Source organism: Rattus rattus, chromosome 4, assembly GCF_011064425.1.
Source record: "Rattus rattus isolate New Zealand chromosome 4, Rrattus_CSIRO_v1, whole genome shotgun sequence".
In the NCBI taxonomy this organism is placed as follows: domain Eukaryota; kingdom Metazoa; phylum Chordata; class Mammalia; order Rodentia; family Muridae; genus Rattus; species Rattus rattus.
The window spans coordinates 49,337,354-49,358,490 of NC_046157.1; the positions used below are offsets into that span (position 1 = coordinate 49,337,354).

General features: G+C 46.8%; 1 protein-coding gene across 2 annotated transcripts in view; it reads right to left on the reverse strand.

Annotated features, from left to right (window-relative positions):
* Positions 1-1,229: 1,229 nt before the first annotated feature.
* Kcnj15 (potassium inwardly rectifying channel subfamily J member 15) overlaps positions 1,230-21,137 on the reverse strand; it is a 41,898-nt gene continuing 21,990 nt past the window's right edge. Inside the window, exons 2-3 of one of the 2 annotated variants that reach the window (XM_032900375.1) lie at positions 7,177-7,262; positions 1,230-3,461 (exon numbers count right to left, since the gene is read on the reverse strand). In XM_032900375.1, coding sequence (XP_032756266.1) covers positions 2,314-3,461; positions 7,177-7,246 — 1,218 coding nt within the window. In that variant the 5' untranslated portion in view covers positions 7,247-7,262 and the 3' untranslated portion in view covers positions 1,230-2,313. Of the gene's footprint in view, positions 3,462-7,164; positions 7,264-21,137 lie in introns of those variants that run through there. The other variant, XM_032900376.1, reaches the window with a different exon arrangement.

Here is a 21,137-nt window from a genome sequence, read left to right on the forward strand (position 1 = left end):
TTCAAATTATCAGATATTCCAAGTCTGGGTGAATGTAGTTTGCTCAGTGATTTTACGAAGATGAGTTTGAGACTGACGTGTTATCATTGTACCGTATACAACAGAAGCAGGTTGAGTTACCGGGATCAATCAGACTCAGATGGCCACCAAAGTGGGTTCTGGGTGAGGAATTTCATAATACAATGGAAAAGCCACCACAAACACCCTCACGGCATGGTTTTCCTTTTGATTCTACTGTAGGTGTCTCTCTCTGAGAGAGAGACAGACAGACACTGAGATGGGAGGGGGGCGTGCATATGCCTGGAGGACAGAGGAATGGGTTGGTTGTCCTCCTCTATCTGCCTTATTCCCCGAGACACGGTCTCTTACTGAGCCTGGAGATACTCAGAAAGCCCCAGTGATCCCCCGTCTCAGCTCCCCAGGGTACTGTAGTTACAGGCTTGTGAACCACATTTTAGAAGGGTGTTGGGCATTTGAACCGGTGCCCTTACCTAACCGAGCCATTTCTCAAGCCCTAAATCCTCCTAAATGAAATTATTCTGCAAGCTTCTCCCCCGTGGGCCTCAGACTCTCACTGCATTAGCTCCATTCCAACCCAAAGATTTTTATCTCCACACTTCGTTGTTGTTTAAAGGAAAGACACTTGCAAATGTGGTCACATGAAGCTGAGATTGGGTGTGTAGTAGTTCACACTGACAGCTACATCCAGCTAAAGTTTCTCCAGTTCCTCTAGGCTCAAGTGTTCCTTTGCTTAAAGAATCAGATAAACAGGAGGATAAGTGTGGTAGACTTTCTTAGTGTGACCTTTGATCCCACATGCCTGGGATTGTGTTTGCAGAGCCAGTGCACACACTGGCATAATGCAAGATGGGTATATGTGAGTGTGTGTGTGTGTGTGTGTGTGTGCGTGTATATGTGTGTGTGTGCGTGTGCACATTCATGGTCAAATGGCACTTGAGGGAATGTCTAGTTTGTCCTGATTTGAGTAAAATGGGCACAGAGTGTTTACCTATTCAGCCAGTCCTAGCCTGCTTAATTCTCTTTCCCAAGGAAATGCAGGCATTATACTTCTACATTTTTTTAGGGCCAAAATGTCACCCCTGTAAGCAACACATTTGCTCTTGGCTCTTGCACAAGGGGTCCTCCTGCTCACAGACACCTCTCCTGTGGCTCCCTCTTCTCTGTCGTGCTACATGCTTCTCTGCAGACTCCCTATTGGTGACACAATTCCAGCTTTCTTTGGTGGTGACTGTAGTCTTCAGTCTGTGAATTAACACAACCGTGGCAGTCACAGCTCTCTGGGATCTGTTTCGTTCCTGAGACATTAGTAATTCCAAGCAGTTCCTTTGTGGCCAAGGTATGTCCACAGGGGAAAGTGAAACAGCCAAGAGATGGGTGTGTTGACTAAAAACGTGGATGGAGGGCAGACCTGGAGGACACACGGACGTGGGGCTCACACACTCTTCTTTTCATGTGGATCTAGACAGCCGGCATTGAAAACATTACTCAGAGACCCCAACACTGTGTGCCTGGCTGAAACCTGACTGTATGTGTGGTTGCCAGGATGTCCCTAAATGGTGCTGTTTGGCTTGTCTGTGAAGGACACTCTGAAGGAAAAGGAGGCTTAGTACATGCTTCCCCAAGAAGTGATGGGGACCATAGAGTCATGAGATGGACGTATTTTCTGAACTCTTGATTCCTGACTTGATTACGTTCACTCCACGCAATTAAGGTCTATGGAAGAAGGTTAAAAAACAAGACAACTGCATTCTGCAAGCTTTAAGTCCTCGCTTTCCCAGCTGCTTTTGGTCATCACCGGATGACCGTCACTGCAGGTAAAAATGTATGCACTTGAACATGAGTAGGAGTGTGTGTGTCCTTAAACAGTGGGACACGCAAATAGCGAATTACACCTCAGACCTCAGCCGCCAACGCCCTTGTTAGGTGGGTTAAATAAATAATTTGCGTTATAAGCAGGTGTTCTTGAATAGACATACATGTCCATTCACTATCAGCACTGCTGTGCGTCCGCCCTCCAAGAGGAATGCTCTCTAGAATCTTCCTACTCTCAGCTCTCCAATACATAGGTCCATTTTAGGGGGAAAAAAATCTGAATTTGAGCATTCACCTCTGACCAGGCACTCTGAAGACATCCTTTGATATTCAGAAATGCTCATTCAGCTACCATACCAAAGAGGAAGATGGCCATGGACGTCTGTGTGGCTTGGGAGCAGGGCCACCCATCCCATGTTCATGGCAGCCATTGCTTTTGAGAAGAGCCCTGGTTAGGAGATGCCCGGAGGCCGGCCGGGGTCAGACGTTGCTCTGCTGCAGCAGAAGGCTCCTCAGCTCACGTTCCCTCTGGTCCTCCTGCCTGTACTGCTCTTCAAGCTTCTGTTTCTCAGAATCCGCACAGTAGAAGGTACAATCCGGGCTCTTCCGGATCTGCTCGAATTGACTGAAATCGGCCACATACTTTCCATTTTTGGAGAGAGAAACCACAGGCACAAACTCGAAGCCCCAGTAGATCTCCTCTGGGATGTAAGACGTTCGGCTCTGGCAGACTGCGCTGGTGGATTCCACGGTGGCATTGAGAAGCACCACCAGTTCAAACTCCTTTTCCTTTAGGTTCTGGGGTGTGAGGTCCCGCAGGGGGCTCGTCTCATCCAACACATGGTAGAAGGTCATAGGCAGGATGAGAAAGGGACTCTCGGAAGAGGAGTCCACGTGGAACTTGACAGTGGCCTGGTTGAGGAGAATGCGCTCTCCCTCTTTGGTGACATGTGTCTGGAGGAGTTTTCCGGAAAGCTGGCACTGAATCAAGAGACTCTTCCTCATGTTGGCCACCTGGATGACCAGGCATAGCTTCCCGTTCTGCTTGCTGATGACGGCGCAGTGGCTGAACTTAATGGTCTCGGCTCGCTTTTTGGGTCTTGCAATCTTGGCCAGGAAGGTCCCAGTAATGAAGATTTCAATCAAAGTGGTGATGACCAGTTGGGCAACCAAGAGGAAGATAGCGTGGGGGCACTCCTCTGTGATGGAACGGACCCCATAGCCAATGGTTGTCTGAGACTCCAAGGAAAAGAGGAATGCCCCTGTGAGGGAGTCCACTTTCATAATGCAGGGCGTGTGGTTAGAATTAGATTCCCCGAGTTCTAAATCGCCGTGAATAAAAGCTATGGCATAGTAGACCACCCCGAAGAGAAACCAGGTCATCACAAAGGTGGCGGCAAACAGGGTGAGCTTATATCTCCACTTCATGTCGATGACCGTCGTCCACAAGTCCTGGAGGTAGAGCAAATAGATACCGTCCACCTTGTCAATTCTCACATTGCTGTGTCCACTCTTCGACATGACTCGGGGCCTGTGGGCTTTGAGTCCAACCCCATTGCTGTGCTTTACCAGTGGGGCACTGGACATGCCAATGTGAATGGCCTCCATCCTCGGGCTCCTTGGACCACCTAAAGAAATAACAAAGAAAGATGTGTCTCGCAACACTTGGGTAGGACGTCAAGAAAGTAGAATAGGAAATAGCAGAATCCTTTTGTTATAGTTTGGTGTTAATCTCCTACCACATGCAATAACCATATTCTATTACCATGTGCCATCGGACTGAACACCCCGTTGTCCCTTGGTATCTTTCAGTCAGTTTTAACTGTCAATTCAGCAGTATTTAAAACCACAAGGGGAGAAGAGTTTCAATGAGGGATTGTCTAGATCAAGTTGGCTGTGGGTGTGTCTATGGTGGGTTTTTATGATTCTATCAGTTACCGTAGGAAAACCTGGGTGCTATAAGTGGAACCATTCCTTAGTCAGGGGATCCTGGCTCTGCAGCTGATTTCCTCTACTAAGAGTAGAGGAAGTAGGCTGAGCAACCACGTATTCCATGCTCTGTTTCTCCAGTCTGGAGGTGATGTGACCAGCGGGATCAGGCCCCTGTCTCTGTGACTTCCTCCCATGACGAACTGTAATCTGAATTTTAAGTTAAAAGAAGCCCCTTCTTCACTTAGTTGTTCCCCACACAGAAGATTTATGTATATATGTGTGTGATGGGAGGTTGTATCTGCTGAGGCCAGAAGAAGGAATCAGATTCTCCAGAGCTAGAAGACCTACATGTGATTGTGACTGTCTGACTTGGGTGCTGGGAACTGGGTCCTTCTGCAAGAGCAGTAAGCTATCTTAACTGCCGAACCATCTCTCCATAACCCCCCTAAGTTGCTTTTGTCAGGCTGTTTTAACATAGCAAGGGAAGTAAAACTGAGGAAGTTTCCAGGGGCTCCCTGTTCCTAGGGCGCCCTGTAGATACAAAACCCCGTTGTGAACCATGATTCCTTTATGGAAATGACAAATTGTCTGCATGCAATCTGTGCATATCATTCTTGGTACTTTAAACCATCCCCAGATCATTTGTTGAACTTAACCTGGTATGTATAATACATGGTGAAGTAATACCATGCTGTCTGCTTGAGGAATAATCATTAGAACAATGTTTGCATATGTCCAGGGCAAGCACAACTGCACCCAGTGTCCTTACCCCTCTACCCACCAACCAACAGATAGAGAAATCAGGCGGTAGAGGGGACGCCGAGTGTGGATGTAAGGAAGGAAATAGAACTGTGAAAGGCAGGCTAGCTGACTTGAACTGGAGCTGTGAAAGCAGCAGAGTAAGGGACAGAGGCTTTGGAAGAGCTATGTGAAACTCTGACTCCACAGCTGATTGTCTATGCGACGCAGCATAAACTTTCAGCCTCTCTAGACCTCAGCTCTTTAATTTTTAACTGGGAGTAATTCCTTTATGCCTGTGTGGGTTTTTACCCCATCCTCAGTAGCAACCTCTGTCTGTCTTTGTTTGCTTTTTGTTGCTTTGATAAAACACTGATGCAAAGCAACTTTGGGGGAAAGGGTTTATTTCATCTTACAGGCCGCAAGCCAGGGTAGGAACTCAAGGCAAGAACTGAAACAGAGACCGCAGAGGAACTCTGTTTCTGGGCTTGCTTCCTCTGTCTTGCTCAGCTACCTTTCTTATATAGCTCAGACCCACCTGCTAGAGGATGGCGCTGCCCACAGTGGACTGGTACCTCCAACATAAATCATCAATCAATAAAACGCCCCCATAGAACTGCCTACAGGTCAGTCCGGTGAGGTAATTCCTCAATTGAGATTGCCCCCATCTAGGTAATTGAATGTTTATAGTTAGATAAGGAAGAACTAACTATGTCAGTCCTACTCCTTAAGGTTTTGTGATGATTAAATTAGCACCTATGCAAAGCCTTATTCTAAAAACGAAACGAGTTATTTTTCTCTTGATGATACCAGAAGTTATGCAGATAGCTTACAGAACATTACCAGCAGCTACGAAGAGTCAGCTTTAATGATCTAGAACTGATCTTACATATGAAATTATATATATATATATATATATATATATATATATATATATAATTGGATACTCATAAAATAGTTTGGGTATAGCAATATTACCCCCAAGTTTTCAGAGACAAAGCAGTATCGATACACATTCAGACCTCCCTTTTAACTTGCATATGTTGGAGCAATTCTTTTGCCACCCCTGTCCAAGGGAATAACAACGTTTAGGAAAAGCCCAATTATGCCATTAAAGCCCCACTAGCAGCAAGTGATTAAACTTTCTTAACCTCTCCACTGCCGTGCAGGTTATTCTTAGACAGGTGCTACCCATGTCATTTCAGGTGTGATATTGAGGTACACACACAATTCTGCTCTATTTAGATCAAGATAGAACCAGCTAGAGGAGCCTGTTTCAAGAACAAATGAAAGAGTATATGCAGTGAAGAAGAAATCTAACATAGTCTCAGAAAAAAGAAAAACAACCTACCGAGAAGTAGCTCTGGGCTCCCCGCTCAGCCTGCGGGAGTGGGGAGTGCTTTGCCCTGCCTGGAGAGCCAGCAGCTGGGGAGGAGCTGGCCCCAAGGCTGCAGAGCATCTTATAGCCCCTGCCTGCTGACGCTGACAGAGACTGATGACTCCTCCAGTCCTTGGAAAAGATAACGTTGGAGATTACAGAGGAACTCTACCTAGCTGGCATGTTTTGGTTCTTCTTTTTAACCTACCTCATTGGTATTTTAAGAATCGGGGTTAAAAAAAAATCCCCCTTTTGAGAAGCAATAAATGGATATTCAGTGCCTTATGATTCAGGCCCCAATCTTTCTGGTAGAGGGACATTGTGGCAATAAAGTTCGTTTTAGAATGAATGATGCAGGCAAATCCCTTCGTGGAAACAAGGGTCCCCATTGAAGGCCAGCACCTGCTCAGGATGTAAAACGGTGCCACGGGCCATTAAATCTTCCTGTTGTGTTATGAACACCCTTGAAATGGCCTTTTTATTCTTTCTTGGAAAGATACTTTTTTTTGTTGTTGTTGTTGAAAAGGAAGGCTGTAAGTTACTTGGAGCTTCAGTGTCTTGAGGCCTACTCTACACTTCCTAAGATCTGTTGCTCAGAGCCAGGGACACTGCAAAGAGCGTGGAGCCTCCTCCTTGTGCCCTGGACCACGCTCCTTAGTTCACAGTAAGGAAGAAAGTAACCCCACTGAGGCTTGGAAAGGGCCTGCCATGCTGAATGCAGACGCAGGCCGTGACAGGGGCTCTGCCAAAGACAAGCACAGCTCACATGCAAGTGACCAGGTGGAACTGAGGGGAAAGACAGAGGACAGAGAACGGCTGGGGAACACGCGTGCCACTCACTACACTGAATCCAAAACAAGGGCTTCACTTTTTCCAGGACAAGTGAAACGTGAGTGTCCTGCACATAGAGGAGGTGCTTCCTGTACAGCACTCTCCAGATTCGGGGACTGTGGCCTTGTTCCCTGGAAAGAAGGGCTGTGCAGCTTCTGTTTCTCCCCCTGCTCTTGCTGGGGAGTTGACTGGCTGGGGATGAACCGTGTGCCTTCCTGTTTCTGGTAAGCTCTGGTCGAAAGCCTGAACACCTGGCTTTGGGATCTGTGTGGGAATAAGCGGTGCCTCCGGGCGATCAGGGCTTGGGACTTGTGGCCTCTGCAAGTGCGTGGTTCAGAATCCCTCTGAGGGAGAAACAACAGCTAAGGGACAGTCTCAGGTCTCAGGGCAGCCTCTAGCCTCCAACCCCTGCCCCCAGTCTATAACCCTCTGCCCTCCAAGCCCTTTACCACCTGGTCACTCACTCTGTAGGTCAGGAATCTTCTGCAGGGCAAGTGGCGCGTCCTCGCTCCCCTTCACCCACCTGGCTACCATGGGGCTGTGCTATGGCCTGAAAGAAAGAGGGACAGACACGTGCTGTTCACAGGTAGATCAGATCGGAGAGCACCCAGCCAGCCTGGCCCCTGAGAATTCCTTCAAAGCACTGGGCGTGGCATTTACCTTCGAATCCCTAGCCATCTGGCAAGATGCCAAGGACAGGCTAAATGGCCAAGGATTTTTAAGAATGAAACCACCGTTGTTGTTACCACCACAGCCTTCCCGAGGAATCCAGCCCCTGGAGGGAGCTCATTGGCAAGTGGCGGTGGAGGGAAGGGTCAACCCACCCCCACCAAAGCTGTAGTGATCCAAGCAGTAGGCAGGAAGGGGAAGCGCAGAGGAAGTAAACAGCACACACAAGAGGGGAAGAGTCCGGAATAGTTCCACTGCCTGTGGAAATGCACGGCTACTCTTGAGTCATGGAGAGTTAGGTACAAAGGGCTGTCAACACCATCTCAAAATTGACAGACTCTCGAGCAGGAGGAGATTGAAACCTGGAGGGAAAGGCTCAGCTGGGAGCTATAGGAGGAAGGAGGTGCAAAGACTGTAGAAGGCACCAGCTTTCTCCCAATACAGCCCCCAAGCCTGAGGAGGCACCAGTGTTCTCCCAACACACCCAGCCCCCATCCTGTGCTCCGTGTAATCTGGGCTAAACTCAAGGTGCTTTTTTTATTCTTCTTCTTTTCTGAAATTCTGCCTCCCTCCCTCCCTCTCTCTCTCTCTCTCTCTCTCTCTCTCTCTCTCTCTCTCTCTCTCTGTGTGTGTGTGTGTGCGTGCAGTTTACCAATCATTTATCAACCAGTTCACAATCACCTATCATTTTCCTATCTTTAATCAACTATCCATAATCCACGTGTCATCTCCACGGCACCTCTCAAATAACCTATTAGTCTACGATCTGTCTGAACATTGGCTGTTACCTGGCTACCCTTGTTCTCCATCAGCCTCTGCACCTTTGTGTCTGTCTCAGGTTCACACACTTCAGATTGCCGATCAGCCCTTGACTTATGGTAGTTACTGGTTTACAGTTACAATATTCTCTCCTCTCAGCCCCTTCAGCGTCACAGAGACCAGATCTTCATGGGTCCGCTGTGTGGCTGGAGGACAGGCCTTTGCTCATCGCTCTGCTAAGAGCAGTGATCTATCTGTCTTATACACACCAGTTCGGTTGTATGATTGCTTGGCTTCTGCCCTTCCCCATATGCCCAGACATTACTCTGGTTCTTCAGCAGCCTTCTTTCAAGAAGTAAACTTCTCGGTGGTTAAGAGCACTTGCTGTTATTGCAAAAGACCTAAATTTGATACCCAGCAGCCCCAAGGGGAGCGGATTGGATGCACGTAAACTCACACACACACACACACACACACACACACACACACACACACACACACACTGCATAAATGCATGACAATTAAAAAAAGGAATCTGCTTCTTGCACATTTTATTTTATGAGCTTTCATGTTGCTGCCTTTGGTTTTCTTCCCCCTCCACCCCCCACCCCAGTGGTTCTACAACCCATGTGTCTTATCTCCTAAAATGTTAGGAGACATCCATAGTTTTCTACAAGCTGATTATGGGTGAGCTGATAAATGGGCTTCTGTCACGTGTTCCCTTCTCAAATCCTCCGGAGAGGCAACACTCTGTGAAAGCCACACGCAGGGTCTCTGGAAATAGCATTTAGTTTCCTAGGTTTTAACAGGAAGCAGTTAGAGCTTCCTGGTTGGGATTATAATTCTCAGAGCTATGACACCTTCGCTGAAGTCCATGAAAATATTTAATAGCGGAGTCACGATTGCCCTTTCCTGCTTCTAGTCAAGAAAGACACACGACATGGATTTGTTTAGCCTTTGCCCTGCGGTACGCCATTTGTTTTCTGGAGAGAGTGAAGAATTAAGTTCAGTTTGGGAATGAATCTATACAGTGGGCACACGGTGGAAGGCTGCTCTTGCAGCGCCGAGAACAAGACAGGGTGGCAGGAAGTGGAAGACAAAAAAGATCTAACAGAGAGATGGGGCCCTTGTGAGAGCGGAGGATCTGGGAAGGAAGCAGAGAACACTGGGATAATCCTTTGCTGAAAGTAAACAATCTGTGCGTGGCCAGAAAGCTGTGGCCAATTAGTAGAAAGGTAACGGGTAGGAAGCATTCAAAGTGAAGAAGATGCAGATGGATTAAAATAATATAGTGATACACAATCTAGTCAGAAAGCCCAGTAGTGGCCGGTAGAATCCACATAGCTTACACAACATTCACACGGCAGCCACACATCAGCCATGTGCCTGCCACGTGGGACCTTTACTACGCATGACTGTGGTCCTCCAAGGAAAGCACTATCATTTATGCTCACAGAGGGGCTGTGGAGAAATGAGTCATTCACTCCTCCAATGTTGAGTCACTAAGTCACTGAGTCACGGCAGTGCTGGGCTCCTTGAGAAGGAGCTACACCTTTTACTAGCCTGACAGAGTTCTGGGTTCAGTCCTCAGAACCACCGGAAGATCGAAGCCCCACAATGAGCATGGGATCCCACGTGACACTGCTGCTCTGGGAGCATGCGCTGTCCAGCATGGTGGGCTGTACCATCTCTTTAGGATGCGCCTTGCTCACCCTGCTTCCTCTCAGCATCCTGAGTAATACTGTTGCCCGGGTGTTGAGTGTGCCTGCATATTTCTTCAGGCATATCCAACTACTACATCCTTGTAGGTAAAAATGCCCCTCCCGGTGCCCAGAGCCAGGGACGAGGATTTTGATATCAGAATACATAGATATTCTAGTCAAAACTGTGACGTATTATTTATATTTAACTTACAGATATTAATAAGTCATATAGGTCAAAGAATATATATTATAAAATATATCAAAGATATAGATGCTATACAATTTATATTAAATATATATCATATTAGTTATTTGTGCAGTACCAATAACTCTAAAATTAATCTACACTAATTGTATAAATGCTTTATTTATATTTTGTGTTAAGCACATATTTTACTATAACATAAATAATTCTAGAAAAAAAATAAGTACAAAGATATTTTTAACTCTCACAACAAATTTCACCCGTCATTTTTGCTAACCCACTCCTGTTTACACAATACCTTTTTTCTAGTTCTCAAAAATAGAATCTTCCACCTGCCACAGATCCTTTCTTAAGAAAAATAGATTCATTTAGGAATCATTTCCCCCCTCCTGGTTAGCACAGCTTTAGGACTTCCAAAAAGTCTGAAATTATTTTGTTTTATTGTATTTTGTAAGTTTTCTTCCTGGGAAAACATCATGTTGTGTTCTGTGGCAGACAAACAAGGGCAGAAGAAAAGGAAAATGCAGTGTCCTGCTTTTCCATCAGGTGTCTGGTGACCCTGTTCTGTGTGCTCTTAAAGGGCTGGGACCGGGTGGGGGATGAGACCAGAATCAGTTCCTATCTTGCTTAAACTCTGACAAGAGTTGTTTAACCTCTATTGATAGGAAAAGCTTGAAAAGATTTCTTGGGCACCAGCTATTTCTGACACACTCGTGGTTTTTGATGACCTACAAGTCCAAAGATTATGTAGATTAAATTTCATGTTAAGTAGACACAGGATTAAATATTAAGTAGGAAAAACATGCTTAACAAGAATTTGTTCAGGGTTCACTGATCTCAGGGGGTTTAAAAATAATTGAAAATAAACCCAGCCAGGCTTGCTGTCCTTTGGACCCCGGGACGGGCCACACAAACACCTATCAAACCTTTTCTACAGTCTTGGACCAAATCCTTCTCCCCTCTTCAAAACCACCTCCCATTCACTTCAAAGCCTGGCTGAGTTCTGAACCCGGTTCTTAACCTCACTGACACGAGGTAGGACATCAGTGGCTTTGCCCATGTTCACCAACATATTCGCAAGCCGATTGTCCGTGGTCTGTGCAGGCAGAGCCGTGGCAGACTTTGGTGACTGTGTGTGTTTGGATATAGATTACCATTATTCCCATTTTTCTCCTGGGTTCTGTAAAGGATCCTTACGCGGGCCTGCCCCTTTGAGCTGGCTGTGTTTCCGCTTCCTGTGTGGGGAGGTCACGTGACTTTTCTGCCCCATGAACTGTGATTGGCAGTGGCTCACGGTGCCTAAGCAGAGGCACTGAACTCGTGTGGGCGTTTTGCCCTTAGGATGCTTGTTAGTTCTTCCTTATTTTGGGACAGGGGAGGAGGAGGAAGATGTCCGAGTTGGACGAAGGCAGAGCAACTGCTAACCTGTAACCGGTGAAAGAGGATGCTTGTGTGAGTTGTGGAGGTTTTGGAGTTCTGGGTTCCGGAGACAAAGCCTGCTAAAAACCGGAGCCAGAGAAGCACTGAGTATGATTTGTTATTGGATTGTATGCTAAACGATATGCAATTTAGAGGAACAACATAGACTATTTCTCTGCTCCAAATTCTCTTCCTAGACCAGCATTTGGAGTTCGCATTATGACTACTATTTCAAAATTTTTAAGTCCAACCACATTTCAGTAGGAAGACAGATGTGTCTGATCTGCCTCTGACTGAGTTATCTCAAAGTCAGCACTAGATACAAGGTGCAGGGCGACTCTTCCGGACTTGGTGCACGGATGTGGCCCACCCCTCCGTTCCAGCCTTCCTTTGATCTGTGGATCTGTTGGCTTGACGATCTATAATCTCACAGACAGCGTGTCCTGGGCCATTATCTTTATGATAGGGACAGTTTGATTTCAGAGGGCGGACATTCCGAAGCAACACCGTTTTTCATTCCACCAGCTGAAGAAAAGCAAACCTGTTTTCTAAATGAGGATCCTAAGATGGGAGGGGTTAAATAACTTAGGAGAAACATAAAGCCAGCAGGTAGAAGATGTTGGCCAGACATCTGTTAGCCTCTGGCATTGGCCTCTGTCAGCCCCTGGCACCGGCCGCCTAGCTACAAAGCCATCGCAACAACACGGTGACTCCTGTCTTCTCCCAGTGGCTTGTGATGAAAACCACGCGGCGCGATTATGTTCATCAGAGAGTAAAAAGCCATCTCCAGCTTATCAATCACCCTCCGCCATATCTAACCAGATACAGTTATTGTTCCCATGTTCCGGAGGATAAAGACTTGCTATGTATGTGTCTCTGGGCACTCCAGGCCACTGGAGGGGTCTGGAGAAGGATAATGCCTTGTGTGGAGCCAGAGGTCTGAAGGTCGGAGCCCCTGTGAGATAATGCTGCAAGTCTTGGGGTCACACGTGGAGAATAGGGGTCTACATACAAGTTACAGAGAATACGGAGAACACAGGGTGAGGTCTAGCAGGAAGCTGATGAGGTTCACTGTACCACACGAGACTGCCAGGAGTTACAGTTGTCCTGGACATGTTCCCGGGGGACAGAAGCTCAAATGGATTCTCTCTTAGCAAATAAGGGGCCGTGCTGACAACGCGCCTGAGAGACTGGTGAGGGCACACTCTACTGAAAATCACTCCAAGTCCCTTCCTTGTACCACCAACATCCGCTATGGCTCCATGCTGGATAAAACCTCTGGAGGCTTGCCCTGCAGAGATAGGATGGTTGGAACATAAGCACCCTCTGGTGTGAGCGTGACTCAGGCAAAGGACCATCGAAGGCGTTTGCAGGAAGCTGGCTGGGATGCTTTGCTGTTTAAACCAGGCTGCTACAAGTCCTACAGTCAAGAATGCTACAGGATCATGCAGAGAGGCGCTTGCCTGCACGCCCTTCCCTGACTCTGCCTATGCAGGACCGAGAAGCGTTATTTCCAGTTATGCCCAGAGCATGCCTGGAAGTCCTCCTACCACACCTGAGCAGAACTGTCCAGCATAGGTGTGACCTTTGGAAACACTCTAGGGAGTGCCGATCTGCTCTACACTGAACAAAAGAGAACCCAAGAGTGTGTGTGACTCATTGAGGATTCCTCGCCCAGCAACTAACTGGCTGACCGCTGGAAAATACATGGGATTCTCAGGCATTTCCGTGAGCAGATGTCACTCCTGGTTACCATGAAATATCTCAAGGAGGCCTATCCACCTCACTGGATTCTGAAGATAGGAGTCCCTGAGGAGAATATACCCCTCAACGGTAGTATCAGCCTCCCTTGAGGAGCTCATCGAAAGTACAGGGTTGGTCATGGCCCCACCCCCACCCCAAGGTCAGCCCAAACTTTCTGGAGGTGCTTTCCAAGAGCTGAAGTCTTAAAAGAAACTCAGTCTCCCAAAAGGTTGCAAGAGCAGCTTAGCGACTTGGAGACATTTATTCTTCTCCCTGTTGCACACGGGGAAAGCAACAGATGTTCCTTCGGTGACTAATCCTCAGTTTCACATCCCATGTGACCCTGTCAGGAACCCGTTTGCCTCTGTGGTCAAATATTTAGCCTCCCTTTTATGTCTCTGCTCCACTATTATTCTTCCAAATTCCATAAGTACTTTTTCTTTAAAAAAAAAAAAAAGTCCTTTTCCATCCTTAAATGTGGTTTGCATAGTTATACCTTTATTTCTCAGTGCAGATTCCTTCTAATTCTTTTTTTCTTCATGCCATAGAACGCCAACCTTTCTCCTCCTCCCCAGCAGGGACAAGTCTAAACAGATACCGGGTTCAGCAGAGACTCTCCATTTTCCATGGCAAAGAATCAGGATCTGAGCGCTAGAGTAGTGAGAGCTGTCATTTGCCGAGTATTTTTGTAAAGACGGTTTAATTTTAGGCTCTTTATTTGCAGGGGAGCCAGCTCACCCAAATAAAACACTGTGCATCTGTCTTGTTGTTACGAGTGACCAACCGCAGCTGAACATTCTTCCTTAATGACAGCCGGGCTTCCTTACAGCGTAAGAACGCGCAGCAGCCAAGGGCGAGCGGCAAGCTCCTTTGGTTTACCGCCCTTGGTCTCGCGTGCTCCGACATGCGAAGAACGTGGGTAATAAGCATATTCTCCCCCTTAAACACAGTGCGGCTTGGACACGCATTGTTGTGAAGTAAAACAGGAAAATCTATGTCTCAGGAGTGGGGAGAAGAAGGCAAAGGGTGTTTGTTGTGTTAACTTCCCTAAGTGTGGGTGCCCAAAATGTTCACTTCAGGGAAGGTGCTTCTCTAAGAGGCTAACACGGGCTGACTTGCTGCCCTTGCTTAGATCAATTCAGACAGAGAAGATGGAGTTACAGGGCTCTGTGTGGTGCGGGTGTTTGATTTGAGTGTGGTGGAGTAAGTCAGAGAGGAAGCATCTGGTTTTGCAGACAGCCCAGCAGGGGAAACAAGTATTTTATAGTGTGTGTTTTAGTTAATCAAACTGCAAACTGGGTGCAGACAGAGCCTGAGAGGAGGAAACCAGCACCCATGAAGCCAACGGAACTGTTTCCCTTAATTCCCATCTTCCTATGACTCAGGAGGTGTTTGAGCGGGCAGCACTCCCTTCTCACCATGCGTCCTTATGTAATATATGTACAACACTTCAGATCGACTTCCCCTAAACAAATCTCCCTCACAAAGTCACTGTGTGGAGAACCTTTCACTACTCCAAAGCACTTATTTCACTTTAAGTTGACCAAGGCACAGGAAGCACCTTGTAAATGTGGTGTCTCGTTCTTCTGGCCTTGTGATACTTTTTCTTTAAAAAGCAAAACAAAACGTGATTTCGATCTGGGTGATTAAATGGTGAGGAATGGATCTCGGTGTGATTCACCTGTCACAAGGGGGGAATGGAGTTCCTCCCCCTTGTGGATTTTCCTGGTCTTTATTATCCTGATGGGAACCGTATACCAGACAAAGGAAATGACTGACTCTTGCTTGGTTTGGAACCAAGTTATTTAACAGCAGGTCCTGTGTCAAAATGTTTCACAATCCAGTCTAACTCTCGGTCCGGGCTTTGTCCACATGTCTGTGATACCGAAATTGGAGCTCTCGGGTCTCGGGAGAGCACAGTTCCTACTGCCAGCCTAACCTGGAGGGTGATGCACTTCCAGGACCTGGACTATGTCTGAGTCATCTGTTTCTTGAACGTGTCCTTACACGTGATCTCTGAGTGACGGGTGTTTTCTAATTTCAAAGTACCTTCGTGTTCAATCAAAATCTCAGCCCTTTGGCAGTCGGCTAATCCCCATCAGTAAATAGGGAAATGCAATGCACCAAAGCCAGCCGTACTTAATTAGCTGGAGGGCGTTCGGCTCAATTTTGGTTGTACCAGGGTTGCCAGATAGGCTATGAGATGGTCAGTCAAATTTGAATTTTGGACGGGTAGCAAATATTTTTTATAGTAACTATGGTGATATTTAATAACTAATATTTAACAATATCCATCATTGATCCAAAATGTTTTATATGTATTCTCTATGTATGTGCCGCATAGAGACATATAGATAGCACAGTCGTCTCATTTTTATTTGATAAACCTGATATTCTTTAGGGAAGGACAAAGTTATGATCCAGGGCAGACTAGAAGTCCAAACCGTGTAAAGACAAGGCTCTCTACACGGCATTCTTAGAACAGCGTCCTGGTACTACGGACTCTGAAAACAAATGCAGGCACTGTGGCCCCGTGGGATCAGGTGCAGCCTTTTCCTGCATGATTCTTAGAAACAGACTGCAAGCTGGTAATCAAGACTTATCTTTTGTTTGTCTGGGGGACTGCAAGCATGCACCACCATGCCAGGCTTGGGAAGTGCCAGGGACTGACCCCAGGACTTGGCTCATGCTCTGTGAGCTTCTACCTAACTGAGCCATGCTCCCCAGCCCTGGTCTCATTTTCAACAAATCAGTTCAGGGATTCTGAGCCTTGTTTTTTTTTTTTTTTTTGTATTATGGTCTTTTTTGGTGAGCTAGATCGACACATGGTTGCCTTCTTGGAATATATTGTTTAAGTAGATAAGGACAGCCCATGGAGATACTAAAACAACGTAGGAGGAAGGGCATGGCCACCCCAGCGTAAAGTGCCTCGAAGCCACAAAGACATCTCCTGCAGAAGGACTTAACTGAGGACTGCCTGAGAGACCAAGGATTGCTGGCGTAGAGAATGCCAGCCAATCAGGAACTGCTGTTTAGAAGAGACACTTTCTTGGGACCAATAGGGCATGGGTGGATGGTATTGACGGTATTAAAGGAACCTGTAGTAGTGTTCAGAGGAGCTCACTGCAGTGTTTCTCATCTGCTCTTGGAGTCTTTGCTGTTCATTCCCTATCACCTCACCTCCAACCCGTAAGAGCAAGCAGGGTTGGGCAGTGGGCCGCCCAGGGCACAGGCAGCATCACAGCATTGCTGGTAAAACACAGATCTTACAATTTTGCAAGCCACTGTGCTTTCTTTCCGGTTATCATGTAAAAATCTATTGTTCTGAGGTAGAGTGGACAGAAATATACATTTAAGATCTCTGGGAAGCCAACAGAGTAGCATTGAGCTGCCTATGCCTGTCGCTTTGACAGGGTCATGGTTGGGGCTGATACAGTTATGGTTTAATGTACCCATTGAGAGTCAAGAAGACAGAACCTCTACTGGGAAATCACTGAAAATTAATGGCCCCCCTTCCTCTTCTCATCTGAGGTACTTGACCCTCTTCAGTTCTCCAGGCCTGGTAGATCTGGATTTAAATTAAACCTTACATTCTAAATGCAATAACTATGACAATGTCAACCAGTCAACCTCATCCAGCCTTCTTGATTTACTTTCCTCAAAGGCACAGTCAGGCATCCACTATATTAATTTCTTTTAAAACCATAGCATGATTCCTTAATAATTTAAATCACATGAGTTATCTCAGTAAGTAAAAGCACTTCTACAGTGTGGCAATCTGAGTTCAATCCATGTGACCCACATAGTAGAGGGAGAGAATCAGCTCCTGCAAGTTGTCCTCTCAGCTCCACCCATGTACCCTGGCTTGTGTGGGCACACACGCACACACACACACACACACACACACACACACACACGCACACATGCATACATACATGCATACACACAGACACTAAAGGTAACCCCAAACCCTTTATAAATAAATAACTCACAATCCCCCTTCTAACATGACGACACACACTGATGTTAGGCGTGGACACCTATCAGTATCCCACGCAGTTGGCATGGGACCCAAGAGAGGCAGTCCAACGTTCTCCTCTCCAGAAGTCCTGGTGCCCTTTCTTCTAACAGGGAAACAAAGGAGGAAATAGCAGAAAACAGCTGAGACACGTAAGCCAGCCTGACTTTTCATAGTGTTACGTGGTATTTCTAAGAACTATGGGGCCAGAGTTTTAGTTAGCATGCCATGTGGTGCCACACAGGTTTAGATCGCCATGGTTGCAGCAAAAATTCTTACCAGGAAGGAGAAAGCATCCCTTCACATGGCACTGCTCCTCGAAAACCTTCCAGCGGCTCCCACTGCAATAGGGCAGATCCCGAGCACCTTTGGAAGTTGCCCCTGCTGCTCAGCCCCAGCTCAGGATCCCTCTAGGATGGAGCCCAACTTGCCTCTTCCAAAACAGCTCCATGCCCTCAGGGCTCCATGTCTGGGAACACTTGATTCTGTCCCAAAGGTTCTCCTTTCTTCTCTCCTTAGCTGGTTCCACCACTCCTTCAGAAGTCTGGTAGAGCCTAACAACCAGCCTCTACTTAAAGATACATTGAGCACTTCTTCAGAGTCATTGTTGTGTAAAGGACAGAGTGCTCTATTCCAGGACAGAGGGCTCTATTCCAGGACAGAGGGCTCTATTCCGATCAACACTAGCTGTAGGAATTTGGACAGATTCTTAACCCTTGAGACTTAGTGCCCTCGAGGACAGAATGGAGCTGATGGTAATTCCTGCCCTCCAGAGACTGTGAGAAGTTGAAGACCATCTGTCTACAAAGTATCACATGAGAGTTGACTGTTACAACTCACAGTAAATGAAACACATGAAAGGAAGTCACACTTACAAAGGAAGAGTGGAGAATTCTCTTCTGAGTCTACAAAGGCCTCAGAAGTCCACAAGAACCACCATCTACAGCCTCTATAAACAGGCAGATCAAAACACATGGCAGGCTGAAAAGATACTTCATTTCTTCACTATTTGTTCATCTAAAGCAAGAACGTACTGTGCACCTACTATGTGCTGAATGCTGCATGAGACCCAGCAGTGAATGCAAGCCACTTTGTCTTTGGTTTTCTATAGCTTAGAAGGGACGGGGAGGTGACACCGTGCATAAGATTAGACAGCAATTCAAAGATATTCATGGGCAAACTGGGGAGGGAGAAGAGGCCAGAAGATGGAGCCTGGGAATCCAGTGTTTTCTTGTCTGGGGTTCCTGGAAGGTTTCCCCAAGAAGTGAATTAACAGAAGAACCTCAAGTTGGGTGAGTACTGACTGTCTGTGGCACCGTCTGTGTGTCCTGGTAGGTGGTGCCTTTCAGAGGGGAAGGTGAATATCAAGGAGGGGGTGGGTGAGGGCAGGGGAGAGTTAGGGCTTTGTGGGATTGTTGAAAATTGCCACATCTTCATCTCAGGAGAATGGGGGACTTCTCGGGTTTTATTCCAAGAAACGATTTAACTTGCTTCCTAGGCCATTGTTTTTGACACCATGAAGAATGGTCTGGCAAACCTAGATGCTGACATCCTATTTAATTAGCACTTCCAGTAAGCCAAGATGAAATGTCTGCTGTACAGACCAGGCTGGTGTTAGATGCTTGAGAGAAGTGGGAACCCGTGAGCTGTGAGTTCCCCGTAGAGTCAACAGGTGGCTGGGGCATGGACAGGAGGGAAAGGAGGCCTCGGAGAGGAGATAGGGACTCAGTCTCATTCTGTGGCCTCAAACATACAAGGTGAACCAGGCTAGTCTTAAGTTGTGGTAATCCCCCTGCCTCTACATTCCCAGTCCTGGAATAACAGGTATGCATCAATATGTCTTTAAAAAACCCACAAGAATACAGTTTTCTCTCTCTCTCTCTCTCTCTCTCTCTCTCTCTCTCTCTCTCTCTCTCCCTCTCTCCAGGTAAGCTTAAAATGAAATGGCTTTAAGATGCCAGCAGCACACTCAGTTCTTCAAAGGAAACACAATTAGAAAGGATTTCCAACCAGACTTTCCGTTTTATGCCATTAATCTGAAAATTCAATTTCCCCGGCATGGCTCCTTCTCAGGCTGTTCGGATGTTACTGTAAACGAGATGTACTTACAGTGTCCAGCTGAGAAACTTTCCACACTCTGCCACAGCCAAATCTGTGGAATCATTTACTCTCAGACATGTCCCAGTTGGTCAAATCCAGGAGCCTGGTTTGCAGTGAGCAGTGAGGACTATTCTCTTATGTTAGCTTAAGGCTCCGGTCTAATTGGCTGGAGCCTTTGCACTTGGCCCAGAGGGGTTGCTGATGAAGCAGAATCCCGCTTGCTGCCCTTGCTCAGGCAGGTCCAGTTTCTCCAGAACCCTCTCTGCCTCTTGCAAACTCCTATCCATTCCTCATAGCCCAGCTGAAGCGTCAGCTCTGATTCTTGGCAGACTTTCTCTTGTTTCTCTCCTTTGCCAATAGCTCCTGACAGCTTCCCCTGCTGGTGTAAAATGGTGATCTGGAATGTGCCTTTTACACTAAAAGACGGGTTCTGGAAGGATGGGTTCAGTTCATCATATATGTGTGTGTGTGTATATGTATGTATATATATATATCACGTGTGTGTGTGTGTGTCTGTGTCTGTGTGTATGTGTGTGCTTATATATGAATGCATGTGTGTGTATGTGTGTGCTTGTGTCTGTGTGTATGTATGTGTCTGTGTGCACGCGCACGTGTGTGTGTGTGTGTGTCTGTGTCTGTGTGCCTTTGTGTGTGCCTGTGTATGTGTCTGTGTGTGTGTATCTCTGTGTGTATCTATGCATGTTTGTGTCTCGCTGTGTATATGTGTGTGCTTGTGTATGTACATGTGTATGTGTATGCTTGTGTCTGTGTGTATATGTGTCTGTGTGTCTTTGTGTGTGCCTGTGTGTGTGTCTATGTGTATGTGTTTGCATATGTGTATGTATGTATATGTGTGTGCTTGTGTGTGTGTGTGTATCTATGCGTGTTTGTGTCTCTGTGTGTCTGTGTGTCTGTATATGTCTGTGTCTATGTATATGTATGTGTATATATGTGTGTGTGCTTGTGTGTGTGTTGTGTGCAGGTGTGTGGGTGCGTGTCTGTGCGTGTGTGTGTGAAGGCTGGAGTTGATGCTCTGTCTTTCTCAATCACTGATCATTTTCTGTCTTGACTCAGGGTCTCTCTGAACCTGGAGGCATGGTGATTCTGCCCTCTGGGCTGGTCAGCAAGACTCAGGGACTCCCCTGTCTCCACCTCCCAGCACCAGCATTGCAGATGCATATCACCAGCTCAGCTTATTTTTATGGGGATTTGGGAGATCAAATCCAGGCCCTAGTGGGTGTGTTGCAAGGACTCTATGAATTGAGCTAGAGGGCTGGGTAGAGGCCCAGCATTAATCTATTTTAAATCACTAATGCTAAAAAGGAGCGTGACGTGTACAGAGGAGGGAAGACGAATGTGGGCAGAGTTTGTATTTGAGTGAACTCAGAACTGAACTCATGGTGTTCCCCCTGCCTCTGTCTTCTGAATACTGGAATTGCAGTCATGAGCTATCAGGCTTGGGGAATTCATTGCTTTAGAGACCAATGAACATTGCATTTCAAGATATGCACACATTTCCCGGGGTCCACTCAACATGGAAATTCTTACAGACAGAGGAGCTGAAGTCTAAGGATGTTCAGCTCCCAGTAAGCCCCGTATGGCTCTAAGGTTGAAGAGCCATGGCTAACGTTGCGTAGCAGTGGGCCTGGGTCCTCACCTCAACCACAGCAAACAGGAAACAGGAAGGAGCCTGAGTCCTGCTCAGTGGCTGATTCCCCTTTTCTCCTGGGGGTGGCAGTTACTAGTATTTCCCCAAACATGTACAAGAGACATAGTCCATCCCATAAATCCGACAGAGACACAAAGGTC